This window comes from Capra hircus, chromosome 22 (assembly GCF_001704415.2).
Source record: "Capra hircus breed San Clemente chromosome 22, ASM170441v1, whole genome shotgun sequence".
NCBI lineage: Eukaryota > Metazoa > Chordata > Mammalia > Artiodactyla > Bovidae > Capra > Capra hircus.
Genome location: NC_030829.1, coordinates 17,413,576 through 17,428,292, shown reverse-complemented (window position 1 = coordinate 17,428,292; position 14,717 = coordinate 17,413,576). Strand labels below are relative to the sequence as shown.

Below are 14,717 nucleotides of genomic sequence, written 5' to 3'. Positions count from 1 at the left end.
ACATGCCACAACTACTAAAGACTGTGCATCCAAGAAGCCAGTGCTCCACAACAAGAGAAGCCATCACGATGAGAAGTCCACGCACTGCAACTAGAGAGCAGTCCCCGCTCACCACAACTAGAGGAAGCCTGTGCAGCGACGAAGGCCCAGCACAGCTAAAAATAAATAAAAAGGAGAAAGGCTATCACTTTAATTATGAGCATCAGAGAATCTCAGAGTGTCTTAATCTAGGAAAGTATACCATCTTCTCATGATTTTGCTTAAGGAAATAACCAGCCAGTCAATTTCTAGAATGCCACATTAGGCAAGTTCAAAGGAGTAAATCTGATCATCTTTAGGATGCAAACCAATGAAAAAACTCGCAATTCTATTGAAAGAAATTTCTCTACAGTTTTGGGAGCAATGTAATGTACCTCTAAGAATATTCCAACAAGCTTGGAAGTCACTGAACTTAAGTATGCAGCCACCTAGCCATTAACTAAACACAGTACATTTCTACTAAAATTTCTTGCTTGGCTTGAATGATTAAAACTAACAGTAAGTCAACATATCATCTGATAAAACATGCCTTTTTAAATTCCTCTGGGTGACCATTCACTAAACACCATCAAGCATTTGACAGTTAAGAAGTAAAGCTACACATCATAAAGCACCAGCAATTACATATTTCACATTACACATCATTTTATACATGCTGAGCAAATCAGAGTAAGAATTAGTGGATTAATATATAACAGGCCCAGAAACCATAATACATACATGTGTGTACACATACACACGCATATGCCACCCAGCTCTGTCCACTGAGAGGGTTTAGAAGCAATGACACCCCAGTAGTAATGAGCATTCCCAGCTCCATCCAGATCCTGATTTCTAAATACCATTCCCCAGTGAAAGGAACCAGGGCTCCTTGGGAACATGGCTGATTCTAATGCTGGGCACAAAAAACAAAAGATGAAGCTGAAGCATTTCTGAACTACTCAAAAGTAAGTGCCCAAATTTACATTCTAACTTGTTTTTCGACTTTCTGTTAAGTAAAAGAAGAGACTCTTATTACGATCAGATTGTTCACATGTGATTAACAACTGTGGTCGAATCCTTTCTTTTACCCCTAAATATGCAACACTGCATTCCCTAATCCTCAAAAGCTCAAAGAGCAAAGGGAGGAACACATATCAAAGGCAAAAGCAGTTAGGGATTAGTCACAAAATTAAATCATACCGTGCAAAATTCAAGCTTTTTACCAGTTCATCTAAAACACGGTTATTTTTCAGGTCCGGCTCTGTAACTGTCTAGAAAAGAAAAACAACAGATGGAAAAAGGTCAGCAACAATAATTAACTTGTCATAATCTCATTTTTTAAAATGTGTGCCCCATCCTCCTGAGACTCCCCATCCCACTAAGTCTTCCAGGAAAGCCTCAAAATAAAGTTCATTTATGTCATACTAATATGGAATTTTAAAACAGTGAATCACTATCTGCTGACTGGAAGTCTGATTCAAAACTCTCCGAAGCATCTGGTAAAAACATATGCACTCTGTACTGCCTAAAATAAAACCTAATATGAGCAAGAATCCTTCTTCAAAATGGCAGCACTGTTTCCCTCAAAATTTCTCCTTCAAAGAACAGAGATGCTCTTTTAAGCAGTAATGCAGGAGGAACCTGAGGTGCTCAAAGAGACTTTAAAAACAAGACTGGTTTTCAGGAATGCAAGAGGAAAACAATAAACCCAGTAGTTATCCAGCATGAATAATGAACAGTATGAATATTTTGCATACAGTTAATCTGTGTTGACACCACCTTGAGGACAGCAGCATCCCTCATTGTTGTAAAGAGATTAGACTTGAAAGCAGAGCGAATTCAATGACATCCTGACACCAACAACCTACCAAACTAGAACTGAACCCTTTAGCCCCAGTGTCCTTTCCACCAGATTCTACGACTTCTTTTTCGTTCTTTACTCCTACCTCCATTTCCTTTCCCTTTTTACCTACCTTTTCACCTATTTCAACTACATGGAATGTTTTGGAAACTTTAACAAATCTTCTGGTGTTTTCCCTGAAGGTCTGATTTGGGCAAGAGGTAAGGGGCCAGTTAAATTAAATCTTTGCCTGCTGCACAAATACTAAAATATCAATCCTTTGCAAATAAATGATCCTTCCATCAGATCTTCTACCCAAGTTGAGAAATTTTTAAAAATGAGGAGCCATAAAAAACATAGTTCATAAATTTAAAGTGTGCTATATCCTGATCTTAAAATTAGCTTTTTCTTCCTAAAAAAATTTAAGTTATCAAAAATTTTAATGAACAGTTGAACAAACCCCAGTTCTCCATATATGTATTTTAGAAGTCTTTTCTGAAAATGTTTTTGATATAGCTTAATTCAATAACCACGCATCTTCCCATGGCTTATGTGTATACATAAAGCAGAAATATCTGCACCAATCAGTTAGCTTTAAAGGAAAAAATGAAAAGAAAAAAACTCACCACACAACAAGTCGGACATTGTGTTTTATAGGACAGAAATTTTCTTATACAAAGAGAACAGTCTGCAAAAACACAAATGCAACATAATGAGTTAGTTAAGCTGTATAATAATATTGGAATCGAACTTCTAACGTATTTACACGGTGGCTCAGACAGTAAAGCGTCTACTTGCAATGAGGGAGACCCGGGTTCGATCCCTGGGTCAGGAAGATCCCCTGGAGAAGGGAATGGCAACCCACTCCAGTACCCCTCCCTAGAAAATTCCACGGATGGAGGAGCCTGGTGGGCTACAGTCCACAGGATCACAAAGAATCAGACACCACTGAGCGACTTCACTTTCACTTTCAGCTTCTAACAAAAGTTGATTTAAGCCCTAGAATATTTCCACCAACTAAGGTCTATCATTATAATCTTAAAATTCTAGTACATGGACTCTAACTATACACAGTTGCAAATACGACTTAGTAGCATTCTTAGGAAAGGGATACATATCAAATAATAGTAATCCGGAGTCCCTAGCACATCACAACTCTATAAGCAACATGTATCTCTCTCTGTATCTTCCATCTGTAAAATGAAGGAAACATAAGGTAAGAACTAGGATAGTTTTGTATAAACAGGTCAGATATCTCCACTGCCTAACATTATAAAATATAAATTTTGAAACAAGATTTATACATGTGTTAAGAAAATAATATACACCAGATTATCGAATTAGGGATTTCTACATTCTAACTCTGTAAATAATGTCCTTCATCCTGCATTTAACAAATACTCTTGTAGCAAAAGCTGTTATAAGAAAAGGTTTTTGACCTCAAGGAAAGCAGTGAGGCAATTACATATAATTCAGTGTATTAAGGACAATGCACTAAGTTTTAACAATTTAAGTAGAAATTGGCATGAACTCAATTCTTCACACCCAAGGCAGTGTAAAATTATCTCCCCAAGCCTGATAAATTGAATGGTACTGTACTAGTAGCTAATGTGTTAATAGCACAAATTCACTTTAGTGAAGGGGATCCATAGTGGCTCAGGCAGTAAAGAATCTGCTTGCAATGCGGCACACCCAGGTTCAATCCCTGGGTCGGGAAGATCCCCTGGAGACGGGAAGGGCAACCCACTCCAGTATTCTTGCCTCGAAAATCCCATGGACAGGTGAGCCTGGCGGGCTACAGTCCATGGAGTTGCAAAAAGTCTGACATGACTGAGTGACTAACACACACACACCCCCCTTAGTGAAGTAGTCTAATAGGCTCTATCCCCAGTCATACTGAATCAATGAACTGTGACCAATAAATCACATCCATAGTATGTGATTCTGATTGAATAACAATTATTTTTTAAAAATTAATAGTTTTTGTTACTAGGATGAACCATAAGAAACTTTATGGTAAGTCAAAAGAAAAGAGACAAATATTGGCAATTTCATTAATATAACATTGTGCACTTACTGCATGCTCTGTTTTAAGCACGGTAGATGTAGTAACACTTTCAATTATTACAGCAGCTCTGAATCCCATTTAATAAGAAGGAAAACACAGCATAGAGCTTAGCCAACTTGCCCAAGATCATGGAGTTAATAGGTGGCAAAGGCAAGTATCAGAGTCCATGCTTTTAACATACTTCTAACTAATTATTTAAAATATTATAATCTGCTTATAACACATACTTATTATATATACCTATATAGTATCAATAAGTATCTAATCAGTACCTCCACGTACTAGAGTATGTAAAATGAGGCCACTTCTTCCTCTTCTGCATAATATGATATGTGCTTTCTTCTGAAATATGGAGACCAGACATTGGTCTAAAGTAGATGAAGCTCTTGGCTTACTTTCAACTTCCCAGTCTACTACCAAATATGTGCTGGTGAACTGCAGACCAGCATAATTTATTCTCCAGTGAGCAACCACATTTCAAAATAGAGCAGCTGAAGACCTTCAAACAATGTATTCCTAGGCGGCTTTATTTAAATCACCTGTGAAGTGCTTTTCCACCCCCCCCACCCCCCCAGCCCTCCCCACCCCCCCACCCCCCCACCCCCCCACCCCCCCACCCCCCACCCCCCCCACCCCCCCACCCCCCCCCCACTAAAGCTCAACTGTGAGCCATGTGTATAGGGTGGAGGAGGGAAGAGTAAAACAATGAAATACAGGGTCGCTTCAAAGAAACAAGCAAGCCCAGGGAAAGAGGTATTTCTCATCTCCAACAGGATACAGCCATCTGCTGGCTTTTATGTATCAGAAGAGCATAGCATCCTGACAATAAAAATCAAGTTTCTAAAACCTAAACCAAACCTTTTGGCATGTGATCTTAAGGATTTTATGAGAAAATAAACCATCTCAAAAGTAATTCTGAAGTGTCCAATTAAAAAAGAGAAAATCCAGTTCCAAGTTTGAAAGGAATAGGAGATCCTTTCAAAGCTGACCTCTGCCTCCAATTCCAGTGTTAAGTGACCAGTGAGCTGATAAGAGAATAACATTCTTTCAACTAACGACCAGCACTCCAGCATTTCTGTAAGTGTGGTTCTGTATAATTGCATGTCCTTTCCGTATATGTAACTCTCTCTCTTCTCCCCGTCTTGTTTCACAATGCTGCCTCATAAGAATGAAAAAGAAGAATAACACTGATTATTTGTCTGAAAGAATATTACATTGCCTCCTAATTGAGCAAACGTCAATAAATGGAACACTTCACATTTCTTTTTTTTTTTTTAGTAAAATTAAAATGCTTTTTATTCCAATATAAGCCTCAATTAATTTAGTGAGTCAAAATTCACAAAAAGAAAAGAAAAATGACTGCTGGGTCATCTCTAAAATAGTGGCAATTTAATAGTACCTAAAAGCGAATGATTTCATCTAGCAGTAAATATTTGAGCCTCTCCCACTATCAAGTCAGAAAAACTGTGCAACTGCAAAGCAAACTGGCACTTGAGCACATCAATCTATTAGTGAGAACATTTCTCACTTAATGGTGTTTTATGGATCGGAGTAAGCCCAGGCCCTCTCCCCGCGAAAGTACTCTTTAACAACACGAATTTGGATCAATTGCCCCACATTCTGCCACTGCACTTCACTCAAACCTTAATGGCAGCAGATATGCAATGTAGTGTTTGTTACCCATACTGGAACAGCTAAACATAGGAAAACAGAATAAAGGAATTTAAAAAGACAAATCCTGAAATGTTTAAGGACCAGCAAAGTGGCTAGGATTCTGGGTCACTAATTCCAGTCAATCCAGGATGACAGCAGAACACGACAGCTGTCTGGCTCCTACTACGCTCTGGGGGCCTTTGTGTCATTAACACAATTATAGACCCAGAGCAACTTTTAGTCTTGAGGGAACCTGTGACAATGGGTGATCAGTAGAAAAGCGTACTGAATCATGACAGGTAGAATATGAAAAACCACCACTCATAAAATAAATTATCATTATTGGAAATACTCTCCACCGACTTCTTGGATAAAGAATGACATCAGTGATAACTATATGTGACAAAGAAACAAGAAAAAAAGAGAACAGAAGTAAAGACCAGTTTTTCAGCTAAGTAGGGTTCATGAAACTAATTTAGAAAGTCATCTTTCTTTCCTAAAATGACAAAATTAAAATCTACAGAGTAGACTTCCATGTCTGTCCAAGAGAAAGTAACCAATATTCAAAGTTACTCTCCTTCTACAAACAACTAAAATACTGGGGGGAAATATGAAAAAAAAATTCTCTATTTTCAGACTTTGGACAACTATAGAAATGAGAGAAGTTCAACCACAGCTCAAGATACCTGCCCATAGGCAATTTCTTGACCACATAGGCAATTTCTTGACCATAGCACAGGAAGCCAAAAGCCCATCACTCTTGCTAGTTGAGAAAACAAAGATCAGAGTTCAGGGCAACCCACGCAGCTATAATTCACACAGCAGCGTACCAAAAAGAAAGCTACATATATGTAAAGACCTCCAGAAACATGCATACATCTCTGCTCAATTCTATGACCGAACTTAAATCTGCACATATACAGGGATCCATGAGGCTAGATAAAGATCAACTTCCAGGGAAAGAACCATAACTGGAGTGGTTACAAAGGGCCAAGAGTTCATAAAATTTCTAGCAGCCCCTTTGGAGAAACCTCATTAAACACTTGGGCGTTGAGTAGACACCCCAGAGCATCATACCTTAGTATGAGAGAAGATTAGCCAGAGCGAGTGGGTGATGTCAGAAAGATGGCAGAACAGGAAGCCAGCCACTGTTCTCCCCATGGTAACACAAATCAGCAAGACAGAAACCAACTCCCTTTGTGAGAAATACGGATACCAGTTCAGATGCTCACATACCCCAAGACAAGCACAAAATCAGCCACATCAAAGCTGGTAGGAAATATGCGGCCCTCACTTGCCAGAGTTCCTATCCCTGGCTCAGCACCACATAATCAAAGAGAGACTCACAACTCCTAGCTTTTCCCAGGGGAAGGAGAGAGAGAAGACTGAATCACAGATGAAATGTTCAGACTTTTCATGGGGCTGCCCCAGGAACTGGTTTCTACCATGCCTGAATCAAAGCACTGATAAGAAAAAGAACCAGGTCTGAGTCACTGAGAACAAAGGTTTGGATGAGGACTCAATCATTCACCATTACTCCTCCCCTGGGAGTAGAGAGGAGGAATTCCCAGCTCTCAGCTTCTCTTCAGGGAAGAACATGCATCCAACATTCCCACTTTTCAGCAGGCTGCCTAAGAGACTTGTTTCTATCTCACCCAACCCATAGTACTGAACAAACTTCGTCTAGAAGCTGGGAGACTAATCAGAAGAGAAAAGAGCAGGGCCGCTGCTCCAGAGGACCCACAGTACAGATGGAGCCTCATACAGCTCAGTGGCTTCTCCTTTGGAAAGAAAGAGAAGAGAGAAGGATGCGACCAGTATCTCAGCTTCTCCAGAGACTGCCTGAGGGACTGCTTCTACTTTGCTGACTCAGAGTGCTGATGGGTGCCTGGGGGCCACCAAGAACAAAAGACAGCTGGACAGTTTGCTGCTGTTCCAGAAGCTGTGCAGTACCACAGATATAAGAAGCAGCAAAAGATTATATATTGAGGACAACACTGTTAAGATGTTCAGTTCAGTTGCTCAGTTGTGTCCGACTCTGTGACCCCATAAATCGCATGTTAATTATCCTTAAATTGATCTCTAGATCTAGTGCAATCAGGAAATGGCAACCCATGCTAGTACTCTTGCTTTGAAAATTCCATGGACAGAGGAGCCTGGTAGGCTACAGTCCACAGGGTCACAAAAAGTCGGACACGACTGAGCAACTTCACTTCACAGTAAACATCCCAGCAGGCTTTTTTTTGGAAAGAAACTGACAATCTGATTCTAAAATTTATATGAAAATGTATACAAAAAGCAAAGATCCTAAAAGAACCAAAACAATGTTGATAAAGAAAAACAAAGTAGGAGTAGTGACAATACCTGACTTGAAGACTTACTAAAAAGGCTACAATAATTAAGACAGTGTAATTCTGGCACAAGGATATAGACACAAAGAACAATAGAACAGAGGAGAATCCAGAAACAGATCCACATGTAAATTCCCTGGGGCCATACTGATTGACATGGAAAGAACTCTATCTAGTGACAGAAATGTTCAAGCTTAACCATAATCATCATATGGTATAAACATTATGTTCAATACAGGATACAGGATGCTTGGGGCTGGTGCACGGGGATGATCCAGAGAGATGATATGGGGTGGGAGGTGGGAGGCGGGTTCATGTTTGGGAACTCATGTACACCCGTGGCGGATTCATGTCAATGTACGGCAAAACCAATACAGTACTGTAAAGTAAAATAAAGTAATAATAAAAATTAAAAAAAAAAAAGAAACTTACTGACACTTGTACACTTTACTGCGCACTTGAAATGGATGCCTTTTGTTACATGTAAATTATATCTAAATCAAGAAGATTTTAACACAGATTTAGAAACAATCCCCAAAACTTCTGTTGGCTCCTAATACGAATCTACCCTAGAAGGAAACTAAGACTTATTAAGGCCCTATAATGTGCCAGACCCTGGACTCTCTACATCTGACTCTCCCAATCATCTCCTAAGGCAGAAACTACTCTCTGAAGTTTCACATTCGAAGAAATGACAGGCATTTGCAAACTCACCCACTCTTTACTAGCAAGTAAAGAGCTAAGTCAAGCTTAGCTTCTCTATCAAGCCCATGTTGCTACCATAAGTCTTCTTTATGGAAACTTTTCCACCAAAGCTACTGCTACCCACTAAAGCCATTTTTAAGCCTTTTTTTTTTTAACTTTCCAACACAAACCAACTCAAAGATAGAGAATAAGAAAATCATAAGCCTAGATAAGCCATAAACTGGACAGCCAGATACTGAACAGGACAAGTGCACCTCTGTGTACTAAATACATCGAACTACAGTATAAAAAAATGCGTACATACTAGACTCACAAAGAGAAGTACAGACACATTTCAACATGTGAGTCTTTCCACCATCACAAAGCAAGTTAAGTGATAAAACTGTCTGTAATAGTCTTCAGTGGGAGAACTTGTCCACCAAGGTTTTTAAACTTTAAAATTCTACACCAAGGACTAGTTGGTTGAACCACCTATCTCTTACCCTGTCAAAAACAAAAATTATGAAATTTAAAATCTAAAAAGTGCTGGACAAATAACCATATATAGTGATCAAAATCTTCATTCCCATAAATGTTATAAAAGGCTTAAAGTATCCAAGAGGGAGATAGTGGAAAGACCTTCCAAAAACTTCAACACAAAGGGGCTAAAGTCGTAAATAAATATGTGTACTTATCTTCGGTGTCAAATTAACACTACGTTATGTAAAAATCACATTTTTCTAACTCAGAGAAACAATACATACTTACAGTTATGTGAACACTGAGGAATCATCATTGCAATGTTGAAATATTCAAAGCAAATTCCACACCGCAGCAAATCATCTACTGTCTGAAATACAAAAAAATATATACACCTATCAGAAAGCCACCAAGATTGGAACATCTGCCAACTGGAACATCTGCCACAGAATTCTTTCTCCATCCCCTAAAAAAATAAGTTAATAATACTTCTGTGTCATATATATTAATTTAAAAGTTGCTGCTGCTGCTGCTACCGCTAAGTCACTTCAGTCATGTCCGACTCTGTGCGACCCCATAGATGGCAGCCCACTAGGCTCCCCCGTCCCTGGGATTCTCTAAGCAAGAACACTGGAGTGGGTTGTCATTTCCTTCTCCAATGCATGAAAGTGAAAAGTGAAAGTGAAGTCGCTCAGTCATGTCTGACTCTTAGTGACCCCATGGACTGTAGCCCACCAGGCTCCTCCATCCATGGGATTTTCCAGGTAAGAGTACTGGAGTGGGGTGCCATTTCCTTTTCTGATTTAAAAGTTAAGTCCATGTAAACTGCAAGGTAGAGAAAAACCTCCTCCATATGACTTATTCAGATTCCCACTCCATATTGCCAGCCCTTCACAAAAAAAGAGGCCTACTCTCTTCTTGTTCCACTTGCATGCGTTTCCAGCTTCTATCCCAAGCCTTCTCCTCTTCAGACCCCACTCCCAGGCCTACAGTCACTGCTGGGTGAAAGGTCCTCAAATCAGGGAATACTACAGACAAACATCAGAAAGTATCCAATTAAAACCCTTGCTTCACAAACGAGTCAACATGTATCTAGAGCAGGCTACTACACAGTGCACATCAGTCAATCAGGACTAAACTTCCGCTTCCCTGCTGCCTGTCAGTCCAGTGCTTTCTGCACGGTACCACATGGTGGAGTCTTAACTGCTCCATCACCAGGCAAGTCACTGTTTCACATACTTTTTGAAACATGTGAGTGTCTGACCTAAATTTAAACGTTGTTGTTGTTAGTTGCTAATTCATGTCCAATTCTGTGTGACTCCAGAAGCCTGTCAGGCTCCTCTGTCAATGGGATCTCCCAGACAAGAATACTGGAGTGGGTTGTCATTTTTTCTCCAAGGGATCTTCCCGACCCAAGGATCGAACCTGCTTCTCCTACTTGGCAGGTGGATTCTTTACCACCTGGAAAGCCCAAATTTAAAACTACAGACAAAAAGATTAATTGAAGAACAAATAGACAACAATAATACATAACAACAGAACTATGTATTTTAATATCTTAGGAGGTCTATAGCATCCATATGCCAATTTTACAGATGAAGTCTGTAGAGATTACAAATGGAGTCAAATCCAAGAAGTTGACTCCACGGTGATTCCAAATTTTAAATACATATACACATTGTGGGTATGTGTGTGCATAAGCAGACATGAGAAAAACTGAAGGACAATAAGAGAAAACATTAAACAGTGATTCTCTCTGGATAGTAGGATGCTACATAACTTCATTTTTCTCCTTTATCCCACTCTAAATTTTAATTTGTTCTACTATCTACAAACATCTATAATCTGTCAAAAACAAATTTCTGGAACACTAAAGCAGGGAAATAAACATTCAAATGCCCAAATCTACAATTATTTTGGGTGGTAATCTACCACTGATGCAAAACGCTAGAGGATTGTGCTAAAAATCAGTTAAGAGCAGAGGCAGAACCAGAAGCCAAAGACCTGGTACCTGGTCTATTTGCTTCCTTCACTATTGCCATCCTCTCCTAGGAGTGGTTCTGCCAGATGTGCTGAGCAAGATCCATGGAAGGTGAACCACATCCGAGGAGCTATAACATTCCTGTACAAACATCCAGTTCATTGGATGCCCTAAGATTTCCTCAGCCTAAGAGAAAGTAGAAGGGAGAAGTACAAAATAGGTGAGAAGACTGAATCATTCAAGCAATGGTTCTTAAGTTTTCTGGATCACAGATCCCTTTGAAAAATACATGAAAATTGTGAATTCTCTTCTTTTAAAAAAAATACATATAGAAAGCAATATACCAGTAATTCCAAACACCAAAGTTTTTCCATGGATCCTCAGTTAGGAATTATGGATTTGGGGTCTGATTTCTATTCATTATAAGAAAGAACTCCAAATAGAGCTACTTCTGGAAACAGCTAATTCTTTGCCCCTGGAGAAGTTCAAGCAAACACCAGGAGAGAAATGGATGGACACACCGTAAAAGGAATTAGAATAGTGGGGGGTGGGGGGGGGTGGCTTTCCAAACTTCAGATTCCATGATTCTAATATGGGCTCAGTCAGTTACACCACTGAACACTCTCTGGTACTGAATCCTACTCAGGCTGCCGTGCGACAGCCAACCCAGAGACATGGAACCTGCCACTAAAGGAAACTGTGGAAGTTTTGTGGGAATACATAAAACATGCTTAAATCTACAAAGCAGGTAGCTTTACAAGTTATAGAGCTTTCACTTCCCTTATTCAATTTATAATCTTTATGACAACAAATAAAAAGCAGGGGGAGAAATAACACATTATGTGTTGATAATAATAATAAAGATATATTAATTTAATGCTTACTACCTTCTAGATGGTCTTTCCAGATGGCTCAGTGGTAAAAGAATTCACCTGCCAATGCAGGAGACGCAGGCTCGATCCCTGGGTTGGGACGATCCCCTGGAGAAGGAAATAACAACCCACTCCAATATTCTTGCCTGAGAAATCCCATGGACAGAGGAGCCTAACTGGCTATAGCTCATGGGGTCACAAAAGAGTCAGATACGAATTAGCGACTAAACAACAAAAAAACCTTCAGTCGATAAGCAAACAATTTTTGAGCGTCCACAATGTGCCAGGCATTGTGTTAGGCACCATGAATAAACCAAACAGGATCCCCATCCACATACATCAACTCATTTCACCAACTATATGAACTATTTCTGTCTCCAATTTATAGATGAAGAGATTCAGGCTCAGCGAAGTTAAGTAACTGAATCAAGGCCACAAAGTTAAATAGGAGGCAGAGACTAATTTAACACAAAAGCACTGGAACTCAATATACGCTCTTCTCCACTGTACATTGGTGCCAAGGCCACCACAAACGCAGAACCACAGCTTTCCAAAATCCTTCCACGATGTCAGCTTTTCACTATGGGGAGATCTCAAGTCACCAGGCACTTCAGATGATACTGATGACAGCAGATATTAACCTCTTCCAAGTCCCTTCACTTTATCCTCAAACTCATCTTATGAGTGAGTGGGGCAGATACCATAATTCCTAGTTAACAAAATGGAACAACAGGAGAAGGTGATCCTGCTCAGTCACACACTGAAATAATCACAGAACAAGGAGAAAAACCAGGCAACTGATCCTTAGCTAGTACAGTACAGTGTATTCGCTCTCGATCAAACACTGTAGGAATCCAGGACTCACTACTATTGTCCACGGAGCAAAAATCATTGTTATTTAATAGTAAAAGACTTCAATAAAATGAAAGGCTGGTCTAAGTGAGAATCTAGATTTGTTTGAGAGAGACAGTGATGCACAAGAGTTAAGAGTTAGAACACAGGGAGGACTTAAGGCAAATTAGCACTAGGCTTCTTGAGCGTAATTAAAAGAAATGAGACAGCAAAAGAGACACAGATGTATAGAACGGACTTTAGACTCTGTGGGAGAGGGAGAGGGTGGGATGATTTGGGAGAATGGCACTGAAACATGTATACTATCAGGTATACATGAAACGAATCGCCAGTCTATGTTCGATACAGGATACAGGGTGCTTGGGGCTGGTGCACGGGGATGATCCAGAGAGATGGTATGGGGTGGGAGGTGGGAGGGGGGTTCAGGATTGGAAACTCATGTACACCCGTGGCTGATTCATGTCAATGTATGGCAAAACCAATACAGTATTGTAAAGTAAAATAAAGTAAAAAAAAAAGAAAGAAATGAAAGAAAATGTAAAGGAGACACCTGCTTTGCTAGGTGATTAAATAAATGTTTCTTGATGCAAGATCCACCCAAACTCTGTCCGGTGTCACTGTGGGAGATTCTCCACTAAAGTACTGGGAGAGTTTACATAATGCTTGACACGCCGTGAGCTCTAAGAAAAGATTAGGTGTCACTGTTGTTTCCACTGTTTGGAGTAATGTTTCTCTCAGGATCATTGTTGTTGTTGTGACTGAACCGCAGAGTATCCCGTTCCACACGACGGCCAATCTCGGCTCACCATCAGTGACCGAGGCCTGTTTCCGGCACTTGCCGGAGGAGGAAACAGGCCCAGCGTCACGCGATGGCAAGCAGCGGGGCAGAGCAGAGTACCCTGGCCCAGCTGGCCGCTGGCGCCCGGTTCTTTCCCCTCAAGGTGGGGCTGGCCTCCCGCGGTCGCCCAGACGGCCCCGACCTCCCCAAGGCACTCACCTTCATGACTGCCAGGGCCGGAGGCCACCGGGGCTCGACCAGGGAATCCATGGTCTCCTCTAAAGAAACTGAGGGGGTCCGCTACCCGCTGGTCTCCTGCGCTCCTCAGCCACTCGAAATTCCCCGCGCTACCGGGCTACGTCATCAGTCCGCGACGCGCCCGACGCGTTTGCAGAGCATGCTGGGAGTTGCAGTACGTGGGCGGAGCGCAGCCCGCCCTTATTGCTCTTATTGCTCAAGCGCCAGGCTCCCGCAAGGGCTCTGTGCGCACCTGTGTGGTTAAAAAGCCCGCAGGCGGGTTTTGTAGTACACTCTTACTAAATGAATGCCTGTTGAATTTTAGAAAAAGACAGCCTAGAATCAAACCGCATCCAGGCCTTGTCAAACCTTTCCAAGTCTAGGCTCATGCCTCCTCATTTCGGTCGCCCTCTCTGATTGCCATAAAGATCTGTCCCTTCTCACTCCATCACAACATTTTGAGGTATTATCATGATTAGTTTATGCAGGAGAAAGCTTCGGCTCAGAAAAAGTGAATAGAGTTTCTTTGAGTTATACAATGTCTTTGACCCGGCTACAAATAGAGCCTCTGGACTGAAAATAGGAGTTCTTTTCTCACATAGGATGGTTAACCTAATTTAACATCTTACTTTTGGAGCATAGCCTTCCAAATATTTCCTGTGCAGAAACGCAGATACAGTGTTTTTTCCCACAAATGTTATTATATTAAATGCACACCTCTGTCAACTTGAATTTTTGTTTGTTTACCTACAGACAAATTTCTCCATGTTAATGCATATAGATATACCTCATTCCTTTTGCTAGCTATGTAGTCCGTAATGCAGATGTACCACAATTTATTTACCTATGCCCATCTGACAACCATTTAGGTTGTTGCCAGTTTTTCATTATTACAAACAG

At 40.6% G+C, this 14,717-nt stretch overlaps 1 protein-coding gene across 2 annotated transcripts in view; it reads right to left on the bottom strand.

Moving 5' to 3' along the window:
* The window catches only part of RAD18 (RAD18, E3 ubiquitin protein ligase), a 109,632-nt gene extending 95,698 nt beyond the window's left edge, over positions 1–13,934 (bottom strand). For both annotated transcript variants that reach the window (XM_005695644.2, XM_018038448.1), the window contains exons 1-4: positions 13,800–13,934; positions 9,386–9,467; positions 2,488–2,549; positions 1,222–1,292 (exon numbers count right to left, since the gene is read on the bottom strand). In XM_005695644.2, the coding sequence (XP_005695701.2) occupies positions 1,222–1,292; positions 2,488–2,549; positions 9,386–9,467; positions 13,800–13,850 (266 nt within the window). In that variant the 5' untranslated portion in view covers positions 13,851–13,934. The remainder of the gene's footprint in view (positions 1–1,221; positions 1,293–2,487; positions 2,550–9,385; positions 9,468–13,799) is intronic.